Source organism: Puccinia triticina, chromosome 17A, assembly GCF_026914185.1.
Source record: "Puccinia triticina chromosome 17A, complete sequence".
Classification (NCBI taxonomy): Eukaryota; Fungi; Basidiomycota; class Pucciniomycetes; order Pucciniales; family Pucciniaceae; genus Puccinia; species Puccinia triticina.
In genome coordinates this window covers 3,201,908-3,214,616 of record NC_070574.1, presented here as the reverse complement: position 1 = coordinate 3,214,616, position 12,709 = coordinate 3,201,908, and the positions used below count along the sequence as shown (strand labels likewise).

General features: G+C 46.8%; 2 protein-coding genes across 2 annotated transcripts; both read left to right on the top strand.

Annotated features, from left to right (window-relative positions):
• Positions 1 to 108: 108 nt before the first annotated feature.
• On the top strand, positions 109 to 2,986 carry PtA15_17A286 (uncharacterized protein; the record flags this gene model as incomplete). Its single annotated transcript, XM_053164386.1, has 9 exons — positions 109 to 174; positions 255 to 359; positions 447 to 521; positions 623 to 676; positions 775 to 852; positions 933 to 986; positions 1,078 to 2,072; positions 2,152 to 2,195; positions 2,274 to 2,986. The coding sequence occupies 9 exons, from the start codon at positions 109 to 111 to the stop codon at positions 2,984 to 2,986; spliced, it is 2,184 nt and encodes a 727-aa protein (XP_053028359.1).
• A 1,622-nt stretch (positions 2,987 to 4,608) lies between these two features.
• PtA15_17A285 (uncharacterized protein) lies at positions 4,609 to 7,151 on the top strand (the record flags this gene model as incomplete). The annotated part of the gene is made up of 4 exons (XM_053164385.1): positions 4,609 to 4,794; positions 4,878 to 4,994; positions 5,093 to 5,225; positions 5,311 to 7,151. The coding sequence occupies 4 exons, from the start codon at positions 4,609 to 4,611 to the stop codon at positions 7,149 to 7,151; spliced, it is 2,277 nt and encodes a 758-aa protein (XP_053028358.1).
• Positions 7,152 to 12,709: the final 5,558 nt, after the last annotated feature.

Here is a 12,709-nt window from a genome sequence, read left to right as displayed (position 1 = left end):
CCCCCGCCCCCGGTAAACACTCCTCTCTTGGGAAGCTCTCAGACTTACCACCGGGCCAGTTAACAAACTCATTACAACTTGCAGTAGTTGAGGCATCGAGGCGGGAAAATGCTCAGTTCGATTGAGAAGGAGGCTTGTGTCAAACTCGTCGAGAGCTGCTTTAGCTTTCACAACGTAGGTCATGATATGCATCCCATCACCCTATTCCTCAGTGTGTGGCGTCAAGGATGCTGACCTATTTATTTACCTTGCAGAGAAACGGAAGATTGATTAGTACTCCCTTCGAGGAATTACCCCACAAAGCGCACACCGTCTATTACGAAAAAGTTAGCCAGCCCAAGAGCTTTAGGTCTGTCCTGGTCAGTCCCTCATGGCTTGGCTTCACCTCTCTCCCTCGAGCGACTTCTGACTTAGCGCTGTCCTTCATGCCGATCCAAAACTGATAGAATCAATTGAATCAAGATCATTATGATAATCTCAAAGATATATACACTGACCTCAAGCAGGTGTTTTCCAACATGGTAAGTTACAACTTCAGTCGGATATGTCCTTTTCCTATTTACCCAGTCATTTCATCCCTCGTTCACGCTCACCGCTGATGTTCGATTCAATTATTCACCAGTCTTACATCGTCCCTAAATCCGGCCGCGATTGGCAAGATGCTATACGAATGGATGTTAGTCTTTGATCAATTCTAATCACCAGCCTTTGACAAGTTTTTCTCTTTCAACTTCCGCACGTGATATTCATCTATTTCCACATCTTTTTGCATAGCAATATGTTGATGAGGCCTGGGAACAGAAAGCAGTGGAAAAACTTCTCCCCTCTCTCGAGGTTTTATTCCCTGACTCAGTGAGTCAGTCCAGTTAGATATCAACAAACAGTTCTTGGTTGACCTTTTTGGTGTCAAAACTCCCCAACTTCGATCCCAGTCGCACCCACGATTAGAGCCTACCAACCGCAGGTCCAATGCGAATGAGGTCTCGGTCGGTATCTTCATATTCCCTATCCTCTTACCATATTACCAAATCACACATGATCATCAACTTATTTCGCATGGACTTTCAAACCCAACAGGACTCCCAGCCCACAAGTAAATCATCAATCAAGCCAATTTCAACCGCTTCGGCTCCTCTCAAGCGAAGCCGGTCACAGTCAATCGCTTCCTCTGCCTCAGCTGACACAGCGCGGACACCAATTGCGAGCTCACATGTTTCAACTACAGCCACAAGAAATCAAAATAAACGTAGCAGAAAAAGCTTACCCACTCCTGTCAACAACACGCCTGATGATGACAGTCCAATCACCGCCAAAGATCGTGTCCCGGATTCGGAGTCTGGATGGATGAGAGATGGCAACTCGACAAACCTGAACTCACAAGCCCTTGCGACTTTTATCATCACTCGACTCAAAAACGAGCGCCTTCCAGCCGATAGTTTCTCGTCACATTCTGTACCCCATCAAGGTGCTTTATCCGATACGACTATTGCCCAAGACTCACCTGCACTCGAGTTGGATGTGATTGAAGCCCAGCTGCAGAAAAACCAGTATACGTCGATGGAAGCCTTCGACCGAGATCTTCATCAAGCTTTTGTCGATGCCGAGAGAGCTTATCTCAAGACTCCTGAGCGCCTGGCTGGTTTGTATGTCTTGAAACGTCTCTACCAAGAGTTGACTCAAGGAGATGGCACGCAGACTCTCAGAGACTCGATCCCCGTTGGAACTGCGAAAAAGCTAGCAAGCGTGACCATGGGCCCGGGTAACCGACTGCACTTACCTCGCAACGACGAACCAGTAAAACTGAAAGCTAAGGACAAAGTCTTACTCGAAGGGATTCATCACAAGGGGGATTATATAAGGATTGGCGATTGGGTTCATATCTTCAACCCTGACGACCCTTCACGGCCGATCATTGGTCAAATCTTTAATACTTACCGACGCGTCGATACCGGTCGCCGGACGGTAAATGTTTGTTGGTATTACAGGCCCGAGGAGACTGTCCACTACATCTCGCGAACTTTCCTCGCAAATGAGGTCTTCAAGACTGGGAACTTCATCGATCATGCGGTGGAGTCCGTCCATTTGATCATAATCTTCATCAATCCCGCATACATCCATTAACATATATTTGTCTTCTTCTCACATCCTTAGGGATATCTTGGGAAGGTGCCTGGTGCTGTTTTACACAAAATACGGTTTGTTATCCCACTACTTTTCTATAACTGAAACTCTTAATCCATTAATGATCAAAAACTGATGATATTGCATCTCAGTGCGAGGTCGACCATCCGCCCCCCTTTGGACACCCGAGATGCCGACTTACATTTGTGAGCATAGATACAAGGATGATCAATACAGTTTCAAGAAGATCAAAAATTGGGATTCCTGTGTGCCATCGAACATCCGAAACGAGGGCACCGAAGAAAACTTCCAATCGTACCCTACCATCCAGCAAGTTGCGACACTAGTAAGGTTACCATCGCCCTTTCTGAGTGCTCCAAGTGATCGATCGAAGGGAAGTGGGGAACCGATCATCGCCACCCCTCAAGAGGTTACAAAAGAACTACCCAAAGACCAAACGAAATGTCACGATTTGAATCTGTCGCTCTTGCAGATCGAGAAGATATTAGGTCGCTTGCCGACCAATCCTCCTCGTCGACCACATGGGGTTGAGCCTGGCGAAGACAGTGCCCAATCTACCCGCTCCCCTAGCATCCTAACCAAACCTCTCAGTCTTCCCCATTTCCAACCATCCTCGTCTTCGGTCACCCCTTCCATTTCAACGGCTGTTTCGCCCAACCTCTCATTTCCTGCTCCGACAGGCAAGTCCTTCGACTTGACCTCCCTTGAATTATGCCACTTGGTTGGCCATTCTAAGAGCGGCCCACTCAAGCGCCCCCCTTGCCTGTTGGATCTCGTCGCCGGTCAAGATTGTTTTGAAAAACTCCCAGAGAAATTGTTTGGTGAGGAACCCTTGTCCGTTTAATGTGTTCATTTGACATCTGACCGCCACGTCTCTCAGAATCCAGCGAGTCAAATGGAGATCGACCGAGTCACCCCTCGGACCAACACAGTGAAGAACACGGTGTCGATGCCAATAAGAATGCACTAGGAGGGGGCGCAGGAGAAGACTTGGTTTGGTTCCCGTGTTTGCCAGCCTCTGTCCTCACATCCAAAAATCATCATCAACATCATCATCACAACCGAGCTATCCAGAATGGCAGCAAAAAGAACGACCAGCACCGCGATCCTTCATTATCCACTTCAAAATCCGGGCACAGCCAGGCTTATCTCGATTGGCTGTCCAAAAAATAGCATACACATAAACCTAAAAAGAAATCAGTAGCATTTGTCTCTTTCTCCATTGGGCCAGGAACGATCCTGGTACTCCTAAAGAATGCTATCATTATCCAGAACAAACATCGATGAATCTGTACCATCTCTTTGTCATAGTAATTATCTCCATTCATGCGTTTTTCTTGGGTTGATGTGCAGATGTCACTTAGGGCGCCATTCAAGAGGCTGGAACAGATATTCGCAAAAGAAATCCCGAAGGAAACCCCTATTCCCTGAAACATATTTTGGCAGGTCAATGATACTGGCCGAGTCTATGATCGTATTATCATTGCTATGTATCCTGAAATTAACAAAACCAGAAATGGTGTCTTGGTAGTATTCCACACATGCAATACATACACTGGCAACTTGACAGCAATTGCTCTCACTAAGCTTATCATTGACACCATCCTGTTTATGAAATGAAATGGAGAAAGTATGTACATAAATCCATGGCTTCGTGGTTATACACTATCAATTCTTGGAGAGACGACTCCCCAGAATCAATTGATGTTGGCTTGACCCTCTCCGGACATCCGGCAAGAGTCGCTAGGACCAAATTTGTGGTCCCGGCCTGGGGAAAACATTGCTGCCTGTGTTTTTCTTAGTAGGGGTTTGGTCAATGGCACAACACTCTCAACTTCAGCGTCTCGGGTTTAATACTGCTAGGAGCTTGAACAGCAGGTCGAAAATTTTCAAATTTTTCGGCGCGCCTTGTGGGAAGACATAAAACCCCCAGAAAATCCAAGACTAAACAATTAGTGACCGTTACTGGAGGTCCTTGGAGGTCCAGACGGTGTACAGCGTATAAACGCCTCTCATTGCAAATAATATTTGAGAAAACATATTCACGTCTCGCCTCGCGATCTCCTGGCTATCCGATCAGAGAGCATTACTAACGCTGATCATCAACAAAGCCGACTTCTCGGTGGTTACTACGGATTTTGAGACTTTCCAACTGCATGCATCGTGTTAGAAACGCGCAGGAGATGGCCAGGTGGAGTTGGCTCAAGAAAGTTGGATGATCCTGAAGGCGATTCTCAGGTACATTCGTGCAATTATTCCGCTTCCTATTGGAAAGCATCCCATTAGACTCGGCATTTCAACAAACAACATCACCCTATCATCAGTTCCGGTTGACAAAATACCACTTACACCATTGTTCCACTTTTTTATCCCAAGAATTTAAGGCATTCTTACAGCCTTCTTTTTGCTCGACACACCCTCGGAGGTTTCACTCGCAAGTCTCCTTGAACACCTCCGATCTACGAGATGGATAGGAGCGCTGCCTCAGAAAAACTGCATCCAAAGTCGGAAAGGAAGCAGTGTGGCTCTAATATCCTAGTGGCTCCGCCGTGCTTCCATCCCAGTGGAAATATTGCTTCGAATTTGTCAGAGAAGCATTCAACCCATTTCCCCATCCACCCTGGTGGAATAATCATTCCCTTGCAACCCACGGTATGCTTCCCCCTTGATATTGCCGTTTTCTCAAACGAATCAATTTTGTATTGATATTAAAATGTTATCTTTACCTTTCTCAGCTAAAAAGGCAGATTAATGAAGTGGCCCACTATTTTTCTTTTCCTTCAGCGATGGGATTGTCCCTGCACGCAAACGTATCAATTCACGGATCATTGCAAAGCTCACGGCTAGCGGGAGTAAGCAATTATCAGCCGCATCAATGCTACTCTTTAGGTTCAATTTGTTTGTCAATGTATCTTGGGGAATTGAATTGTTTTCTGATTGTGTCAAGCAGGACGGTGGCGACTTACCCCTTCCACTAATTACGGCGGCTTCGTGGAATTCACTCTTTTTTGAATTCAAAGAGCACGATGGTGTCCCCAAGTTTCAATCAGCGTGGATGGATCCTTCTCGACCTTCTGGCGTAGGTAAGAAAGCAACCTTCATTGCTGTTTTTTTGGTCAAGGTTGTACTAAACGTAAATTTCATTACTTTTGCGGGTTCATCGGGTAGGGGTTTTGGGGCGACTGGAGTTTCGAATTGATTATAACATCGCGAGCTGGTATGAGGCATGGTTGATGGCGACGCTTTCTCGTAAAGCTCCGGGGCCCGGGGACGTAGACGAAAGCTTGGAGGAAATTCACAGGCGATCGGAAACCGATTCATCGTCCTCAAGTGAATTCTCTCAATCTACAGCCCCCACTTCCTTGAACACTTCACCGGTGCAACTGGGTTTGATCAAGATATCCAGCACGTTGGATAGACTACAGCCATCACTGACTCCACGCGATGGGTCACCAAGGGCGATCCGAAGCAGAAGCATTCATTTACTATCGCAAGCAAGGCAATACAGGAGCCATCGTCCAGCCGAGTCGCAGTGGATGAGCAAGAACAGCCTTCTATCAGTTTGTAGCAACCGGAATCCGAGCCAAGATTTCGACCTATTCATCAGCCCTCCGACGTCTGAAACGCACTCCATCTTGATTGAAACGCCCAGCCGCAAGTCCGTTCCTAGGATTGAATATCAAGACCACGAGATGCCGAGCGAACAAACGACTCCTCCCAGCGGAACCTTCATGGATGAAATATCTTCTGAGGATTCGGACTCCTTTTGCGGGGTAATCGACAAGGTAGTCAAGATGACACGCGAAAATCATTCAGTAGATCTGGTTTCTAATCCAAATACCAGCAATCATAACTCCGAATCTGAGACAGATGAGCAGGGGAAGAGCGCTATGGTGGAAACAGTAGCTTCAAAAGAAACTTCGATTGAGTTGCAAAGCGCCCCCGTCTCCCCGACGAAGCTTGCAGTAGAGGCATCTCCTGGGAAAACGGTCGAAAAGTGTGACAAGCGTTCTTCAGGAGTGAACATAATTTCTGACTGGAAGAAATTTTTGTCCAACATGAGCCCTCCGTCGTCCTCTAATTCCGCGATAGCCGAACGCGACCACAACGGCTACAAGCACTTGGGTAATAGGCCACGTCGTATACCACAACGACTAAATTTATGCCCAGTTAACGAGACCAGCGATCGTCTACCTGTCATATCACCGCCATCTAGTATTTCTCCACCAGTTGCTCCAACTTTCAAAACCAGCAAAATTCAAGAAAGCCTAGATGCCGAGTTGAAGAAAACTCAGAAGAAGCACCGAAACTCAGAGGTTTATACTGAAAACACCGGCGTCAGCGATCCACGATCTCCTAGAGCTTTTCTTAATTCGTTACCACCACCGGCCATCTGGAGTTTGGCAAGTCGGAACAAGAAACCCTGGGCACTATCGAAAATGGTTGACAATATTCGCTCCGATTCAGTTAAGAAAAGGCCGATTTATCGAGATGATGCAATGCGGAGCGGATCATATTCTGCAAACGATCTACTTAGCCACAATAACTCTTTTGCTTCCCTTGATCAGGCCGGTAAAAGTCCTGGTTCGTCTCGTCATCCGGACCGGAAAGAATCTCCTCTTCCGCGCCTTTCATTCCCCAAAGGAACGAGTTATTCTTCCGATTCAATCAGCAGACTGCCCGTTGTGGCTTCGGGTTCGAACGTCGGTGACCCGGGTGCTCGCCAAGAGGTGCTGGTGCGCGTTTTCAGTCAATGCAAGAAAGGCAGTTCTGAATCGAAAAGACTTTCGAAGATGATGATGGACTTGGATTCCGATAAAGCTCATCATGGAGCTCGTGCGCCCTCTCAATGGCCTCAAAAGGCCACCTGCTTCCAGAGTTTACTTCCTCTCTCACTCAGCAGAAACTCATCCGTGTCATCCCTCCAACCAGTCATACACAAGGCTAAAAAAGTTGATATTACAAACAATTCTACTTCCCGTCTAACAATTCTAAAGCCGCCTGCTTGAAAACATGCGAAGACGCACTCTTGCTAGTTGGTAATTTGTTATCCCCTACTATTTATGTTGACTTGTCCTTCTTACTACGTTCCCTGTACTGACATGTATTGTTTCATGGCAGTTTAGACAATCATCGACAATCTCCCTTCATCGTTTTCTGAGTAACTGGTAATCTTTCCTCTGCTGAATTTTGTGAGAGGTATGCGTATATTAGATTAGTATCACGAACCATTCATTCCTCATTGATTTTAATACACATTGAATTGACGATGTGCAATAGGCACTTATATAAAGTAACCAAAAAAACATAGTTGAGAATAGATAATCTGAAGTTGAACCCTTCCCATCTGCCTTTGTTAATTTCGTTAATTGTCTTGTACGTATCTTCATTTGTTTTGCTCTGAATCGACCCACTCACTCTTGCTAGAATTCTTGACAATACCGTGGATAAGATGATGAAAAATAGTGTTTGACCAAAAAAGAAGCCATGGAATTGCCACATACTACAAGTCCTTGATGAACTAGTGCAGGACTTCCCTTCAATTTCGAGTAAATCTGGAATTCCATGTTTCTCTGGGAAATCTGGAATTTCAGATTTTTCTGGGAAATCTGAAATTTGGAGCTCTGGATCACTTTGGGGATCTTTGGGACCTAGATTTCCCTGCAAAATCTGAAATCTAACAGCAGTACCCCAGAAACAACACAGGGTAGGTTACCAATAACAGTAATGTAACAGATTTCAAGCCATTATTGTTACATTTACTTGTAATGATGGTGTGATACATTATTGCACCAACACTTATATTCTTCTTTTATATGGATTTACTTCACGCACGGAGGGAAACTCGTTGCGTACAGGAATTTCCGTTGACTCGATGTCACGTTACGTTGGGTCCCCCTCCGTGCGGGCCACCAGCTCCGGTGCCGTGCGGTGACAGGTGGCCGTGATGAGACACTCTGGCCATCTGGAGGAAACAATCCCCTTGATGACTGGCACAAACCTTTCATTGAGAGGTTACGTCCCTCTCAATTACCGGCATAGACCGGTCATCAAGAGGCTACATCCCTCCCGATGACCGGAACAGACCGGTCATCAAGAGGCTACATCCCTCCCAATGACCAGAACAGACCGGTCATCAAGAGGCTACATCCCTCCCAATGACCGGAACAGACCGGTCATCAAGATGCTACATCCCTCCCAATTAGGGTTGCTAATTGGGCCGGCCCAAACTGGCCCACATGGATTTTGCTTTGACCCGACAAGGGTTCAGGGCACATGGAGTGGGCTAGGACCGGATTCTTTGGAATGCCCCAATCATGAGCAGATGGGCTGGGTTGGGCCACAGTTCAGTTTGGGTCGGACTTGGGTCAGGCCCAAGACCCGCATGGATCATAGGACACCGGGATGGTGACCAATACCATCCCACTTCAACTGACAACACCACATCCACTGCCAGATCGAACGGCGTGGGGCACAGTGGCGTTGGCTTCAGGCCAACTGGTCGCTTCTCCCATTGTTGATCTCACTCGGGTGCTCGCATCAATCACCATAACTTTTATTTCAGATAGATAAGTGAAACAAAATAGTAGCTGTAATAGTATGAGTAATTATAAAACTTCAATGTCATCTATGTGATTGTTGTGAATTTTTGTTGGATATCTCAACCAATCTTGGGCACAGATCAATGCCTCAACAATTGTTATACTAAGTTGACTTCTGAATTCATGGAGAATCCGACCACCTGTTGAGAAAGCAGATTCCAAAGCTACAGAGGTCATCGGTGCCATCAGTACTGTCCTGGCCAGTTTGGAGAAACGGTGACCAATGCTCACACAGTACACTGTGGGCTACAATGGGCTGCACGAGGCCCGGAATACAACCTCAGGTGCCCATGGGCTGGCCCATATCAGCGTGGGATACAAAAAAAATCATATCCAGACCAGCCCAAGATCTGCGGCGCGGGTTGCCCATGGGCCAGCCCAGCCCAATTAGCAACCCTACTCCCAATGACTGGAACAGACCGGTCATCAAGAGGCTACATCCCTCCCGATGACTGGTACAGACCAGTCATCAAGAGGCATGTGCCCTTCAAGAGGGCACATCATCATCAAGAGGGTGATGCTCTTGATGAAACACCCTCTTGATGACCGGTCTGTGCTGGTCATTGAGAGGGATGTATGCTCTCAATGACCAAAATGCCAGTCATCAAGAGGGATGTATGCTCTTGATGAATTCACTCCATTTTTGGTGTGCATCTGGCATTTTTTTGGTGTGCCTATTATAAAGCCTGACCCTTCAAAAAATCATTATAAAAATAATGAGCAGTGATAAAAAAACTACATAAAACCAAAACAGCAACAAGAAGCAGCTGTTTGTTTTTCTGTGATGCAAATTGAGTGGATCTGAACAGAAAAGCCACTACAGGGTGAGAAAGGCAAAATAGAGGGCTTTCAGCCCAAATCAAAAAACTCATCATGCAGGAATTTTGAAAGGCATAGGCCTCCACTGATGTCAACATCTCTACTGCTTGCTCCCACTTCCTCCCTGTTCAGGCCTAGTTAAGCTTGAGGTTGTGGGTCTGTTCAGTTGGGTTGGGCTGATATTGCAAATTTTCTACAAAAGACAACCCAAACCTGGCCTAAAGACAGCCAGGTTTGGGTGGCCCATTGGTGGTCCTTCCCAATTGCCATCCCCCATGTTCACCACCACTCAAATCCAAGTTTGGATTTGTGTGGGCTGAACCACGTGGTTGCAGACCGGTTGGTGCACAGCTCCCACATCAGACCGCGGTTGGGTGCGCTCTGTGGTGTAAGAATGTGGGTTCTGTAGCCGGGCTGCAGATATGCTGGAGGGTTACCACCCACTTTGCAGTTGAAATGTAGGAGGCTTTTTGTAAGCCCGAGGTATATGGGATAATGGAAAACCAAAGACTTGCTAGCAGAACTTCCGGACCAGAGGTCTATTCCCGCTTAGGTTTGATTTTGATATAATATGTTGTGAGGTTGTTAGCACCAGGAAAAAAAGGTAGTAACTTGATGGCAAGTGACATGACACAGCTTTGTTTTCAGCTCCAATGCTGCTCCTCTTCACCAGCAAATCTAGGGCTCACATGACAGGTGTCAGGATCAAAGCACTCAATGTGACAAGACCAGATGATGCTCAGCTTTGGCCCTGGCCCAGCTGATGCTCAGATTTTACCCTAGCTAAGCTGATGCTCAGATTTTACCCTGGCTCAGCTGATGCTCAGTTTTTGCCCTGGACCAGCTGATGCTCAGCTTTGGCACCGGCCACCTGATGATCATCTTTGGCCCTGGCACAGCTGATGCTCAGCCTTGGCTGTGGCTTAGCTGATGCTCAGCCTTGGCCGTGGCTTAGCTGATGCTCAGCCTTGGCCGTGGCTTAGCTGATGCTCAGCCTTGGCCGTGGCTTAGCTGATGCTCAGCCTTGGCCGTGGCTTAGCTGATGCTCAGCCTTGGCCGTGGCTTAGCTGATGCTCAGCCTTGGCCGTGGCTTAGCTGATGCTCAGCCTTGGCCGTGGCTTAGCTGATGCTCAGCCTTGGCCGTGGCTTAGCTGATGCTCAGCCTTGGCCGTGGCTTAGCTGATGCTCAGCCTTGGCCGTGGCTTAGCTGATGCTCAGCCTTGGCCGTGGCTTAGCTGATGCTCAGCCTTGGCCGTGGCTTAGCTGATGCTCAGATTTGGCCCTAGCCTAGCTGATTTTCAGCTCTGGTCCTGTCTAAGCTGATTCCCATCTTTTTCCCTGGCCTGACTCAGCTGATACTCAGCAAACTGAGCATCAGGTGGACAGCTGGACCCAGACTGGGTCAAAGCTGAGCACCAGCTGGGACAGGACTAGGAAAAGGCTGAGCAAGGACTGGTACAGGGCTGAGCATCAGCTGCACCAGGACTAGTAAAAAGCTGAGCATCACCTGGGAAAGGACTGGTCAAAAGGCTTTATTCCAATTCTGAGAGTGAGCTGTGTGAAAAAGGAGTATGAGCAGAGCAAAAAAGCTGAATATGAGCTGGTCACCAAAGCTGAGTATCAGCTGGACAGAACTGAGGATCAGTTGGGATCATCAAAAACTGAAAAGGACCTCCTTGGTAAATTTTGGAAGTTGAGGAGATGGTTGGGAGATTGGGATAGATAGTGGATAGATATTGGATAAATGGTGGGTAGCTGGCTGGAGCTGGTTTGATGTCACTTGTCATCAACTGACTATTTTATTTTCCTGGTGTAGGGAGTGTTAAGTTAAGGTGGAGCTCTATTTGGATAACTTGAGGTTGATTCCTTTTCAAGATATTCACAAGATTTAGTTGGCAGTGATACAAAGATTTTTTCACATGGAAAAGAGCTTCCTGGTGGTTACAAGATCTTATTTATATTCTAACAATCAGCTAAACTTTTTTTCCAGAAATAAGTACAAGGAAATTATGAGGAAGAACATGGAAGAAAAGAAAAGTAAGGAATTTCCTCAAACAAGAATGGTGTGTTTCTCAAGTTGTCCCAATTGAAAGTTCCTGGGAACTTGAACCTGAATAAAGTTCTGCATCTGCTTGTTACACTTTGCATCCTTTGCCTAGATTGGGCTAGGTCCAGAGTTACACCGCGGGGCAAGTGGCATTGACTGTGGCACCCCATTGACCCATGGGAAAGATGCCTCAGTGGCCCGCTATGACCATACTCTCAAAGGGTGCCATTGGATGCATCCCCATGACGCCCCATGGGTGCCATCTGCCATCAGAGTGTCCACGGGGTGTCTCTCACCATGTGCAAAAATGATTCATTTCACATAATCAGGTTGTGCGGTTCCTAAAGATGTTACATGACATTCATTCCGCAGGCAGAGGCAAAATAACTGTGGATTGAATGTCACATAACATCTTGATCTAGAGGGAGCAGCCGCCGTAACCCACAAAAATAACTCCACAGGTGGCCCTTTAAGCTCTCTGAAAGCTGAGCCGTAGCGCGGGCTCCGCAGCACAGACTCACATGTACATAGACTACACGTACATGTCACGGACCATACTCAAGGTTCAAGAGGCTGGAGATTCAAGCCTCTTCCTCATCCTGCAATCTACCATCTTGGATCCAGAACCCCCAGACTCCATCTTCCTCTCCATAGAACAGACCATAACAATCTGCAACCATGGGTTGTTTGTCTGCAACAGGACCCTGGAAACCCCCTATAGAGTGGATAACCAAAATTCATACATCAGGGGGCACCAGGGAATGATTTTTCTTGGCTGATTCAAACATTTTTGTGCCTATGCTAGTATGCTTGGGGCAAAATTTCCCCGGGGAACCAAAGAAAAAACAATGAAAAGCAGGGTTCTGCAGGTTTTTAGTGGATTTTACTGAATTTCAGCAGCAATTCATACATGTATGGCATGTTTGGTGCATACCCTCTGGGGTTCAGAGCCCATTCATACCAATTTGGTGCCTAAAATTTTGTAACAAAAAAAGTGAAAATTCATACATTTAGCTTACCCACCTCCTTTGGGGGTTTCCAGGGTCTTTTCTTGAATCTGCAACCAGGGGCCCTTACAAGGCATCCTCTCTCTTGTAGG